Source organism: Mauremys mutica, chromosome 1, assembly GCF_020497125.1.
Source record: "Mauremys mutica isolate MM-2020 ecotype Southern chromosome 1, ASM2049712v1, whole genome shotgun sequence".
In the NCBI taxonomy this organism is placed as follows: Eukaryota; Metazoa; Chordata; order Testudines; family Geoemydidae; genus Mauremys; species Mauremys mutica.
Window position 1 is genome coordinate 216,717,863 of NC_059072.1, and position 12,517 is coordinate 216,730,379.

General features: G+C 40.5%; 1 protein-coding gene across 20 annotated transcripts in view; it reads left to right on the forward strand.

The window, feature by feature from the left end:
* DMD (dystrophin) overlaps positions 1-12,517 on the forward strand; it is a 2,044,659-nt gene that overhangs the window by 1,557,955 nt on the left and 474,187 nt on the right. For all 20 annotated transcript variants that reach the window (XM_044996713.1, XM_044997415.1, XM_045002732.1 and 17 more), the window contains one exon: positions 9,000-9,117. In XM_044996713.1, coding sequence (XP_044852648.1) covers positions 9,000-9,117 — 118 coding nt within the window. The remainder of the gene's footprint in view (positions 1-8,999; positions 9,118-12,517) is intronic.

Here is a 12,517-nt window from a genome sequence, read left to right on the forward strand (position 1 = left end):
TTGGGATATTTGGGATGATGCGATGTACTTCTCTGTTGGAGTGTCCCTGTTTGGTGAAGGCAGTGTTGAATGTGTTAAGGTGTATATCCCAGACATTCTACTTGGAGCATATTTTGTGGTATCTGAGTGCCTAGCATTAGATAACATTTGTTAGTGTGTTTGGGATGGTTACTGGGTCTATGGTTTGGTGATCTGTGGGTTTCTTGTATGTAGTTGTCTGTAGGGTTCTGTAGCGGGGTGAGCACCCCGCTCCGGCCCTGGAAGGGAGAAAGCAGCCCTGGAGAGGGCTGCAGCAGGGTAAGAGGGATTAACAACAGCTGGGGAAGCTGAGTGGGTAGCTGACCACAGCTGTGGCTGGCTTAACGAAGGCCCAGCTGGCCCTTATAAGAGGGCTGTGGGCCAGAAACCAAAAGACAGTCTCTCTCAATCTGTTGAGAGGGATGGGCCTGGCTGCTGGGAACTGAGCAGGGTACCTAGACTGGAGCAGGGCTGGGGAAAGGCCAGAGGAGCTGGGGAGCTCTGGCCTGGAAAACCCCCAGGCTGCAGGCCTTGCTAAAGGCCAAAGAAGGGTACAGAGGTTGCCGAGGGGCAGCCTAAGGGTAGGCAGAAGCAGCAGGTCCAAACCGTCCTTGCCAATGATGATTGGCAATTATACTGCAGTCCGACCCAGTGAGCGGGGGCTAGATGGTGACTGGCAGTAGCCCAAGACTGAGGTGAGGTGGGGATAGGAGGTTGGAGGTTCCCCGGGGAGGGGAGACCCAGCGAGACTGCAGGGTACTGCAGGGGACAGAACCCTGAGAGAAAGGGCACCAGGGTCCAGGAGGGACACCGGAGGCCAGCAGCAAGTGAGACACCGGCCTGCAGAGAGCGCTCCTGAGTGGACAGAGCTAATTCCCAGGATGACCAGCAGGAGGCGCTGCCAGTGTGTCGTCGCAGCTCGCTACAGGTTCCATTGTTGAAGTTGATTGTATTGTCCAGGAAGTTGATACTAGTGTGGGAGCATAATCAGTTCCATCAGCCCTATTGCTTGGTAAGGAGGAAATCATGGATTCTTCAAAATATTACAGTCACCAGTGAGGAAGATGGTACTCTGGCTGTTCCAGCTAGTGAGGCCTGCCGAGGCAGGTTTTGGATAGACAGAGCCCTGAATGGGCATAAAGTGTTTTCTTATGAATATTACATTGAACTCAGAGAAGTAATAGTGTGTTTTCTGATACCATTTTGGTTTTATAGAAACATGTAAGTCAGTTTAGCAAAGCTGCTACGTCATTTTTGTAGCCCCTTTGAGGGAAAACTATAAGTCTATTAACATGGAATAGTTTAATTACTGCAACAAAATGTTCCTTGTAAAAGAAAACTCTGCAGAGTTAAATTAATAAGTTGCATTACTATGTCGTTTTATTTTTAAATTGACAGCATATGTAAATGAAGATCCTTTTCTCTCATATTCTGTTTCTGCTCAGTGAAAAGAAAACAAATACAAATTGTGCTGGGGTGGAATAATTTAACACAGCCTATTTTGTTATGCAGATGCACTGTAGGTGTTACAGATCTACATTTTCTGAGATTGTTAGCAAGCTTTCTCCAAAGCCTGCTAATTACAGTCTTCATAGGTATGTGCATAGCATTTGTCAGATATAGAAGATCATCCAGCTTGTGAACAGGTTCGCAGCACCCCTGAAAGGTTGCTTTTTAAGTCCATGTTGAGACAGTTGTGAAATTCTTAAAGGAAATTATTGGTTTGGTTAGATTTCATTTCGAACACTGTAAGAGTTAAAAGACAGATAATCAAACCTTTTCCTCAACAACCTCTTTAATTGAATTCTGAATTGCCTAAGCAAAGAACTTCATCATGAGTATGCAGAAGTGAGTAGCTTCATATAGAGGGGAACAAATCTTGCTTTTCCCCCCTTCTAAATAGTTATTGTATAGAAATGTCACGAGAGGGAAAAGTGGTGGTACAGAGTTCAGTGAATAAAGATTTCACATATTTAGTAATAATATTAATGAATGGCAGCAACTATATTAATTATTCAACCCAGGAATTACCCACACCCTTTACCATGAGTTGGCCTTGAACTGACATGGATATTAACAAAATAGTACTTTTATTTCCTGTTTGATGAAGAAGGTCCTCCCTAAATCTCTATACTGCTACATACCTCATTCCATGGCCTATTCACTTCTGGCCCTGATCTTGAGTTTACTTATATATTACAGTAATGCGTGCTATATAAGTATGTAAAATAGATGACAGATATGGCCCCAAGATGTATTGTTACTGCTGAGGACTCTTCAATAAAGTTATGACATGCTTCACCCATGTATTAATTCAGTTTTATGCCATGTAATTCTGTTGATTCCAGTAAAGTTATATCAGCGTAACACAATGGTGAAAAGAACCTCATAATCTCTGTAAAGAGAACCTCAGAATCAATCACAACCTACTAACGCATGGTAAAGCCAACCACCCATGGCTCTGTCCAGGTAGTGAGTTAACTGTTTGATATCCAGCGCTAGGTGAAAACAATCCATTTGCAGGGTGAGAAAAAATTCCTTTCAGACCCAAGTGGCAGTCAGCTGTAGCTATGCCAAGATAAATGCATCAGATTTGGTACCACCAGTACTGCTATGTAAACAAATACTTTAATTTAATAATGCTGCCATAAAGACAAACCAGAAGCATAACTGAAACAGTAGATACATTTCAGAAGTCACACAATTTATTTCATATATATTTCAACATATAAGCTTGTAGTTTTTTAGTTTTTAGTTTTTAATGATTTATTATAAACCCAGTAAACTTTTTAGAGCATTGTCTTAATTGCCACAAATCCAGCTGGTACTTATATTCACTAAATTTCTCCCTTTCAGATTTTTTTTTCAATTCCTTTTTCAGCTGATTTACACTACTTGCTTCAGTGGCTGACTTTAGCAATTTGTTCCATATTTCAACCACCCTTTTGTGTAAAGAAACCATAAAAGTTAGGGGCTTGAAAATTGGATTTCTCTTTTGAGCAATCACTGTCCATAAATGTGGAAAATGTGTTAAAAGTCTGTAGTGCCACTTTTTATCAAAACAGAGATGTTTGCTGTTTGAATCACATCTCTACATTATTGTGGTGCCACCACAGGCTATTGTGATTAAATTCATAAAACTGCTTTTCTGAAAAGAGAGATTTCAAGTTTGGGGCCTAGTTTTGCAGCCTTTGAAATCAATGGCCTGACTGACCACTGTGTTACTCCATCTTAACAATATTTGTTTTCAAAAAAGACCCAATCTACACGTAGCTCTGCTTAGTTCACTGGAGCAACTCATGTTAATAAGGGTTTGTAGGTTCAAGACTATAAACTCTGAGAAGTAAAGTGACTATCAGGATTACAGCAGGAGGCAGCAGTCAAGATAACAAAAAAAAATGTTTCATCACATTTTAAAGGGTCAGATTCCTGTCTGCACACCTCACAACAGATACGTTTTAGTCCCTATTTGTAATTTTCACTGATTAAATTGAATCATGTAAACCTTCCTATGCCACATAGCAATACGTTAAGTGATAAGATAGTAGATGACAACAAGATTATACCAATATCTTTGTGCTGGATTAACACAGTAGATTTGTTTAAGCATTAGATATCAAATTATACATAAAATGGAAATAAATTCATATCAAACTATTTAAATTAATTTCAGTATTTTTAATTATTTTGCATTTATATTGTAGTAGCTCCTAGAGACCAACCAGGGGTCCTCTTGTGCTAGGTGATGTACAAACATGTAATAAATGACAGTCATATTCACATTAAACATTTGCAAATTCCATTCTGTTGCCAAGAGGTTATACTAACTAAGCAGCTAAACTTTTCATATTCAGAGTAAAAAATACAGTTTGCATAGTTTTGCAAAGTATATTTTAAATAGTGTGTGTAGATTGTCCTGGGTGAATGGAGAGTGTGGAAAAATTAAATGATCAAAGCTCCGTGTGTTTGGAAATACAGAAATGCAAAATCTATCACTATCAGTGAACAACTGGACTCTTTGTTTGTGCCATGAGCAGCTAAAAAACTTTTTGTCGGTTTCTATGTACAGGACTGATTTCTATTTTATTTAATTTACTTTGAGAATCCTGATACAATGGTATTCAAATACTTTATGGTATTTCCATTTTTAATCACAAATGGCATTTGTTTTGTTGAGTTGCCATTTTGAAGCAACAGTTTATGGTCAGTTGCCCCTGCTGTCACCATCAGGATGACACTATTAATGAGTTTTACTTCTCTAGGCTATTGTAACAATATATTTTAATGTTTAGAATGAAGTAATTCAGTTGTACAGTTGTATGTCTGTAAAGATTGCTTAGTTTCACTTGGGGATCCAGTTTTATTATATTGAATGCTTTTTACTTATGCTCTGAGTTTGAAGAGTTTATTTGAACATTTCAAAACGCCTGTTGCTCCTGATTTAGCTTTCTGAAAGTTGTATATTGTCAGATGACAATTAAAAATTGTCTGATCAACTATTTTCCATCTTAAACTATTGTTTAGAAGTCTCCACACCTATCCCCAATCCAAACACTTCTTTCAAATCAGGTGGGTGAGTGCCAGGAGTATGAGAGAGAGAGACAGTCTGTTCACCCAGTCAAAAACCTTTACATGAGTTTTGTAATGTTCCATATTAGCTAAGCTGAAGTCCAGGTGTCCTCTGTGTTCCTTCTTGCTAAAGATTCTGTTGCAGTTTGCAGCTGCTCAGGTTTACACCCTTCTCTAATTATTTTTCTCAGCTGTTCTGACTGTTGCATTTACTCACCTGCACTTGTCATCATCTCTATTAAAAAAAACCCAAATGGCCGTGTTTCTGTTTTTCAGCAAACAACAGGGCTTACCTAAATCAGAAGGAGAATATTAAAATAAATTGATTGTGGAAGGGTTTGAGTCAGATTGCAACATTTCATGAAAAAAACCATAAGTGTAAACCAAAATTGAGGAAAAACTATATGTTTCCTTCAGTTCAGGGAATTTTCCTCAGATCATTCTGTGGATGGAATGGAATTTGCACATGTGCATGCATACACCTTTCCTGTCAGTGCACAAAAAGCTGGGGATTGAACCTTGTCAGGGTACATGGATTGTTTCTTTAAAAGTCTGTCAGGAAGTTAGGCAGAAGGTGGCTGAAGAAGGTACTAGGCAGAATCGCCACATTGAAGCAGAGAGAGAAAGATCAAGAGGAGAAGTAGTTTAACAGATCATAGTTTCCTCCTTACTTCGAGAAAGTTCTCAGAGTCAGAAGAAAGGGACACTTACTGTGATTTTATACTCCAGTCACCTTCTAGGCCCCAGAATCTGCAGATTCATGTATTGCACTGGCGTCAGGACTTCAGGACCTCTCTCTGGTTCTTTGGAAAAATACAGGCTAATTCATTTGGAGGAACATCATCTGAACCCACACATTCAATGGCAGGGAGAAAGAATTGCTCAAAGAAAGGCTAAGATCATATCTCCCACAGAAAACAGTGATACTAGAAAGAGAAACAGTGCCAATATTCTCACAGGCCCTGATTCAGGAAAGCATCAGGTCCATCAGACAGTGCTTAAGCACATACTTAAGTTTCATTGACTGTATTTTTTGTATTCAACATGATTTGGAGTCCACTGCAGTAACCTGTCTTTCTTTCTGCTGGCAACCAAAAATGTATATAAATGCTACGTAGGTTTCTTTCTTGTTCTGTGGGCAGACGTTAAGGCACTGGTATTTAAGCACTGGATTTGGAGAGAGATGCTGCTTGTAAGCATCCTGTATTCAGCTCTCCTGGTGTCCTCTGGTCTCACTGTTCTTGCTTTCAACTAAAGTGAGAAAAGTGCTCTCTTTGCTGTTCAGTACACATGAGGTAGTGTGAAGAACACAGACTTGCATTGTGGAGGTGGCCCAGAGCCATTTCTGGCAGGGGGTGTCAATCATTTGATTACTTTTTCCAAACAGTTTCCAGGTTGAGGAAAAGCCAGGGGAAAGAAATAATTTTGCCTTTCAAAAGCAAAGAGAGGCAAGGAAGGACAGAGGATATTTAATCGGATGATTGTGGATTGCTACATGATGGTGTTTGTTTTGTGATGTTCCCTCTACACAGTCCTTATTGGTGATGTGTGTGTGATGCGAACATTGATATACAGCATCAGAACATAACACTGATTATTTTGTGGTATTATATAATATTTTATTGGTTGCTTGGCTCTCCAGCTCTGCCAGATTTAGTACCACTACTTCAGAAGCACATAGTTATATAGAGAGGTGTTAAGAAACAAAGTCCATTGGGGTACCATATGCTTGAGTGCTGTCACAGAGACTTCTTGTAAAAAAAATGGCACTCTGAATTATGTAAACTGCCCATCTTAACCAATGTTTAGTTGGCACCTGTGCCACTGTAAATAATCTAATCAACATATGAATGGGCATAACACCATCCAAACACATAGGCATGAATGTAGGCCACCAAAGCCAATGATTCTGAAAGACCCTCCAATATGGTAGTTAAGGGCAAAAATCCCAAATAGACATATCTATGCACTTTTGCTGTACAGATATTTGACTTAGTTAAAGAATTAACTAATTACTAAAGAGATGTGTAGCTATTTGAACAGAATGAAACCCAACTTCATGTATTTTGCTTTTGACATATATTACTGAGTGAGCTGCACATCTCACCCCCACCTGATCTTGTCATGTGTTAGGCATCTAGCTGTCACCTGAGCTGGGAATGTAGTCACACAATTCTCCTACACTTAGACCAGGCACTGGGTTGCAGTCCTCTGGTATTAATCAAGTTTGCCTCCACAGGTCTGACTTAGGCCAAGAGTGTGCAGTTCTGTTCCCTCTGAGGCAATTACAATGCTAAGCAGTGACTTAATAAACTTCTAAAAGAAATGTATCATTTATTTAGAAGGAAAGCATTAGAGAAAAAAATCATCAAAACAATCAACCTGGTTTTATGCATATCTAGCTGACTAAGTATCTAACCATCTCCCACACTGGAACTCTAGAAGGACTAATTCCCTATAAGAGAAATGAGCTCGGTGAGCTTTTTATAGAGCTATCTGCAGTTGGTGGAAGATACACACTTTTGAGCTAAACAGTGCTCTTCTCTCTGTCAGCTTGACTCCTTGTTAGAGCTCCTTGTTAGACAACTCAACTCCCCTTCTCGGGGATCAGATCCGTTTTACGCTGTTTATAGCCCTTTTGATTTCCAAGTTCACCAAACTTGGCAAAACAAGCTTGCATCTTCCTTGGAGACAAGAGGTAAGTTCCTTGAAACTAATAGTTTTTTCCATGGTCTTTCAACTGTATACTTGCTGTTTTCTGATCTGGGAAGCTGTTGTGTGTTGCCGTCCTGTTTGTTATACCAACACACCCTGTTGATCTAATGATACAATAACTTCCCCTCACAGACCTGGCCACATACAATGTTCATAATTTTTTTACATATCAGTATTTATTACATTGTTATGTACCAGCTCCCCTTCTGTCACAATGTGGAATTTGCAGTAGCTTATTATGATAGCTATGTTAACGTTCGGTGAACAATTCTAGACTAGATTCTACATGTGTGCTTGAGGCCTCCTTAAATGATCGCAACTACCAGCTCCTTTTTTGCTACACACATTATAAGGTATCAAGACTGACAAATCATTATAAGACATTAGAAATCTTACATTGGTCTTCCGTGTTCTCAAAGACCACATGACATTTCTGTTGAATAGACCTCAAATATTAAGAAGTGAAGGGATTTTTTTTACTAAAGATCTTCCCCTCATATAATAGTCCTGTATAATTTCATAAGACTGAAAGCCAATACAAATTTTATATGGCTAAACTGCAAATTATTGTAAAAACTATCTATTGTACAAAATGATATCCTTTCTATAGTTTTATTACAGGGATGTAAGTATCTACTAAATTCTATGGGATGGTTCAAAAAAAATCTAGAGGATGATTACCACTTTCCATTACATTCTGTAGGCCTTTCCTTTAGGTATTGTCATAAATAATACTGGATATTTTTCCTCCTGTAAAGTGCAGCAACAATATTGCATGTTTGGGTTTTTTGTTTGTTTTGTGTTTTTATTTTTTTTGACCAAAGTTTACTTATTCAGGTAGCAAAGAGTCTTTCTGCTTTAAATCAGACTGACACAAAATATTGCCCTTCAAGTTTTCTTCTAAATCTCTCTCAATAACATGTTAGTCATGCAGGGATAAGATCTGTTTCCCACATCAAGCAAGACTCTATAGTCTTGGTGAAGGGTAACTCCATGAGGGCTACTGGCTGGCAATGATCATTTCCTCCCCACATCTTCTTGGACAGGCTATGGAGGATTAACAGAGCCACTTTGTGATGATCCTGTTGCCTCAAGCAGCAGATAGTACCACACAGTTCCTTCAGCACTCATCCTCTTTGGGGCAGGGGGGACTTGTAGATCTAATAAGTAGCAGGTCCACTTCCATCTCCACAGCCCTTTCCACTGCAAATTCAAACATAAGAGTCCTTGTGTAACACATGCTTGCTATCCATACAACATACTGTCACCAAAGGGTAACATTTGCAGTGGGACTTAAGCTCCTTACTTAAGCACTTTTGACAATTTTACCTGAAAAATTTAGTGGAATTCACAAAGAAAGAGTAGACATTTTTATGAATAATGAGAATATCATTATCCTCGGGTAAGAATAATTAAGATAAAAATATATAAAGGTTCATGCTTCAGGAAAAGAACATAAACAGTCACCACTTTCCTGTGGTGAGGAAGAAAATTCCATTTTGAGGCATGTAATTGTATAATATTCTAGTATGTGGGTTGAGCCATTCCACTAAAATATAGAGGCTACAGGACCATGTTGAACACTGGTGTAGTATAGTATTCCTATAGTGAAATACAACTATAAATGGCTTGGGGCTACTCTCAATTTTATGTGTATAATTCTTTCTTTCTTTCTTTCTTTTTTTTTTTACAAACAGGCAGCACTACAGGAATTGGAGCAAAGGCATCCCCAACTGGAGGAGCTAATAACTGCAGCACAGAATCTAAAAAACAAGACCAGCAATCAAGAGGCCAGAACAATCATTACTGATAGCAGTAAGTGGTGATTCTGCTACCATATAACTCCCCAGGCAAGAAATATAGAGGCTGTTATAATAACTTTTAAGCATAGTATTTTTCAAAGTGTGTTTGCCATGAGAAGTGGAGATTATCTATTTTTATTTGTAAGGTAATTCTCAGGGTGAGAATTTTACACTAGGGTTGGATACACCCTTTCAGAGAAAGAGTCCCCATAACTTTCTCAGAAAACTTGCACTAAGCCTCTCTGGAAAGTTTGATTACTCTCCTGTCCCCATTATTTTCTATGTATACATGAATGCTTTCCGTGATAATTCACCAAAAAAGTGGCACAGATAGTTGGTGCAAGATAGTAATGGGGCACCTTCCCCCCCTCCATATTATGTTGATTATGTTGCATACCGATTTCTAAATCTGGCCCTCTTATTTGTAGTAGCACCTAGAGACTCCATGTAGGGATTGAAGCCCCAATTGCTAGTTGTGGTACAAAACACTAACGGTATTATATAAATAATTTTCACATACTTCCTTGTTCTGGCTGAGACCTGAAGCGCAGTGTTGCTGTGAGAGAGCCTGTTTTTATATTTGCATCCTGAGCAAAATGTGTTAGCATCAGAAATCTTATGAAGGAATACGTTCTTATGAGAGATTCTCCCTAGCAGAGTCCCAAGAGTGCGGGTTAATTCAGATAAAGTTTGCATAAGTACCTGAACTTGTTGAGTGCTTGTTGGTACCAAATGTATGTAGTTCTCCTCTAGGGTGACCAGATGACAAAACTGAAATATCGGGGTGCGGGCGGAGGGGAGCGCCGGTGGAGGAAAAAAAAGAAAAGCCGCCAGAGCGCCTCCCCCCGCACCAGCTCGCCTCGTCTCCACCTCCCCCTGTAGGGGAAGGTGCGCAGCTGGTGCAATCCCGCGGGCGGCCCTGGAGTGGGGGCAGAAGGCCCCAGTCCCGCTCGGGTCCCGCAGGGGAAAGAACAGGGCTGCCGCTGCCTCCGCCCTGGGGCGAGGTTTCCCTGCAGCCTGCCCTGTGGGGCAGCGCAATCCTGTCACCCCAAGTGTGCCTGGGCCCGGCCCGCACCCAACTGCCCCGCAGAGCACCGTGGGCGGCCCCAGAGTGGGGCAGCAGGCCCCAGCCCTACCGTCCCGCTCAGGTCCCGCAGGGGAACGAATGGGGCTGCGGCTGCCTCCACATGGCGGGAGGTGAAGCCCCGTCATAGTCCCCACGCAGGCAGCTGCTGCCCCGCTACCCCCACCCATTGGCGCATACTGGGAGCCGGTTCCCCGGGCCGGACCTGGGGCGGCCCCTGCAGGTACCACCCCACCCTCCTGCCTGCGCTCGGGGCCAGGCCGGACTCACTCACCCTGTGGTCCCCTGCACACCCCGGACCTCCCTCCAGCACTTGAGCTGCCATATAGCTGATTGGCGGTGCAAGCCTGGGAGGGAGGAGGAATGTGGCGTGCTTGGGGAAGAGGCGGGGATTCGGAGAGGGATCCAATGGGGGCAGTGAGGGGGCGGGGCTGGGAGCGGGGATTTGGGAAGGGATCCAATGGGGGAAAGAAGGGACGGAGTCGGGGCGGGGGGCACAAGCCCCTCCGGGCTCCGCCTGTGCGCGGGAGCGGAGGGCAAAATTGCTTGTTTGTCCCGTGTCCCGACCGAACAGTCCCGATAAAATCGGGACATCTGGTCACACTATTCTCCTCTCACTAGTTTGTACTAAGGTTTCATTAAGTATGTGCGTATATATATATGTATACTCTATAGATATATAGAGTCTACTAAAGAAATGTAATGGTTATACACCTCTACCCCGATATAACGCAACCCGATATAACACAAATTCAGATATAAAGCGGTAAAGCAGCGCTCTGGGGGGCGGGGCTGCGCACTCCGTTGGATCAAAGCACGTTCGATATAACGCGGTTTCACCTGTAACACTGTAAGATTTTTTGGCTCCCGAGGACAGTGTTATATCAGGGTAGAGGTATAGTCTTTTCTTGAAATGCAACCATTAACGTGAATTGTGTATGTGCCTAGAATCCTTTCTATGGTAAAACTGAACTTATCTTCCAGAGAAATTACGTGACAAATGAAAGGTGCCTATATATGTTGAGGATAAAAAAAATACCCCATCATAAACCATTAAAAACTTTATTATAACTACAAATATATATGCAATTATTGATGCAGTATCCTTTTGCATGAGACTTGGTGAATATTTGATTTTAATCTACATGGCTCTCCTAACCCTACTGGTTTCACTTGGACTTTGAATGTATATATAGTTGTATATAAAAAACCCAAAGATTTTCTCATGTTTAAATTAGGTAGTATTTTATTTAATAGGCAGAGAGATCATAAATGTGGCTGTCTTCCTGCTCTGTTGGATACGTAATCTGTTGTCACATGGTATCTGCCAGTTTTTTTAATTCTTATTTTATTTTGTTCATGAAAATATTTTAATGTTCCTGAATATCCATATCACTGGAACTACTGTACAAAGGTTCTTCATTTCCCCCCTCCTAATTAGAGAAGATGTTCTCAGAGCCTTTTTGATCTAGTCTTCTGAGGCACCAGACTGGATTCATGAAAGTGTTATCATGGTTAGATATTTTCTGTTTGTAGAATTTTAACTACTAAATAGTATTCAGAAGAGTTATTTATCTATTTTTGAATTTTAAAGAGTGAATCAAATGATAAATAATTCAGATGTGATATTTTTAGAAAAATGCTACTATACATGTGTAGATGTCAGAATGTGACATTTTTGAGTTACCTTTTCTTAATATATGCCAACGATGGGAAATTATCATTATTGCACAAATATTTTCCTGTATATTGATATTTTTCCTTATATTAAAATGATTAAGGGTCCTCTGTTAGGTCTAATTCCCGAAGTACTTAGTCAGCCTTCTTGTAGGGGGTAATAGAACATTTGCTTCCTTCTAAGAGTTCTGTGGAGAAACCTCTCACCCACACAGAGATCACTGCAGGAGCAGGGTGTAAATGAAACCTAATTAAAGATTTCAGGATTTGACTCTGTGTGCAGAACAGTTGAGTGGCTTGTTAGTGACTGCCGATTCATCTCAAGTTTGTAAGATTTGGTTCTGTTAATTGTCCTAGTAGCCCTATAGCTTTTCGTGAAAGTATCAGACAATTCAATATTTTCTTCTAAAATAGTCCCATCATCTGTTTTTTAGGTATGTATCTTTCTAATAATGAACAGATTCTGAAATCCTTTATCAGTTTTTCTCACTCCTCACTCTTCATACTGATGGGAGTTTTTCTTAATTAAGGATCCAGAAAAAAACTGGCCCAATATTGCTTAGAAGATATATAGCACTGAACAAACATTAACTAAGTAATAAGCCTCACAATAACTGCATTAGGTAATTAAATATTAGTTATATGTCTATCA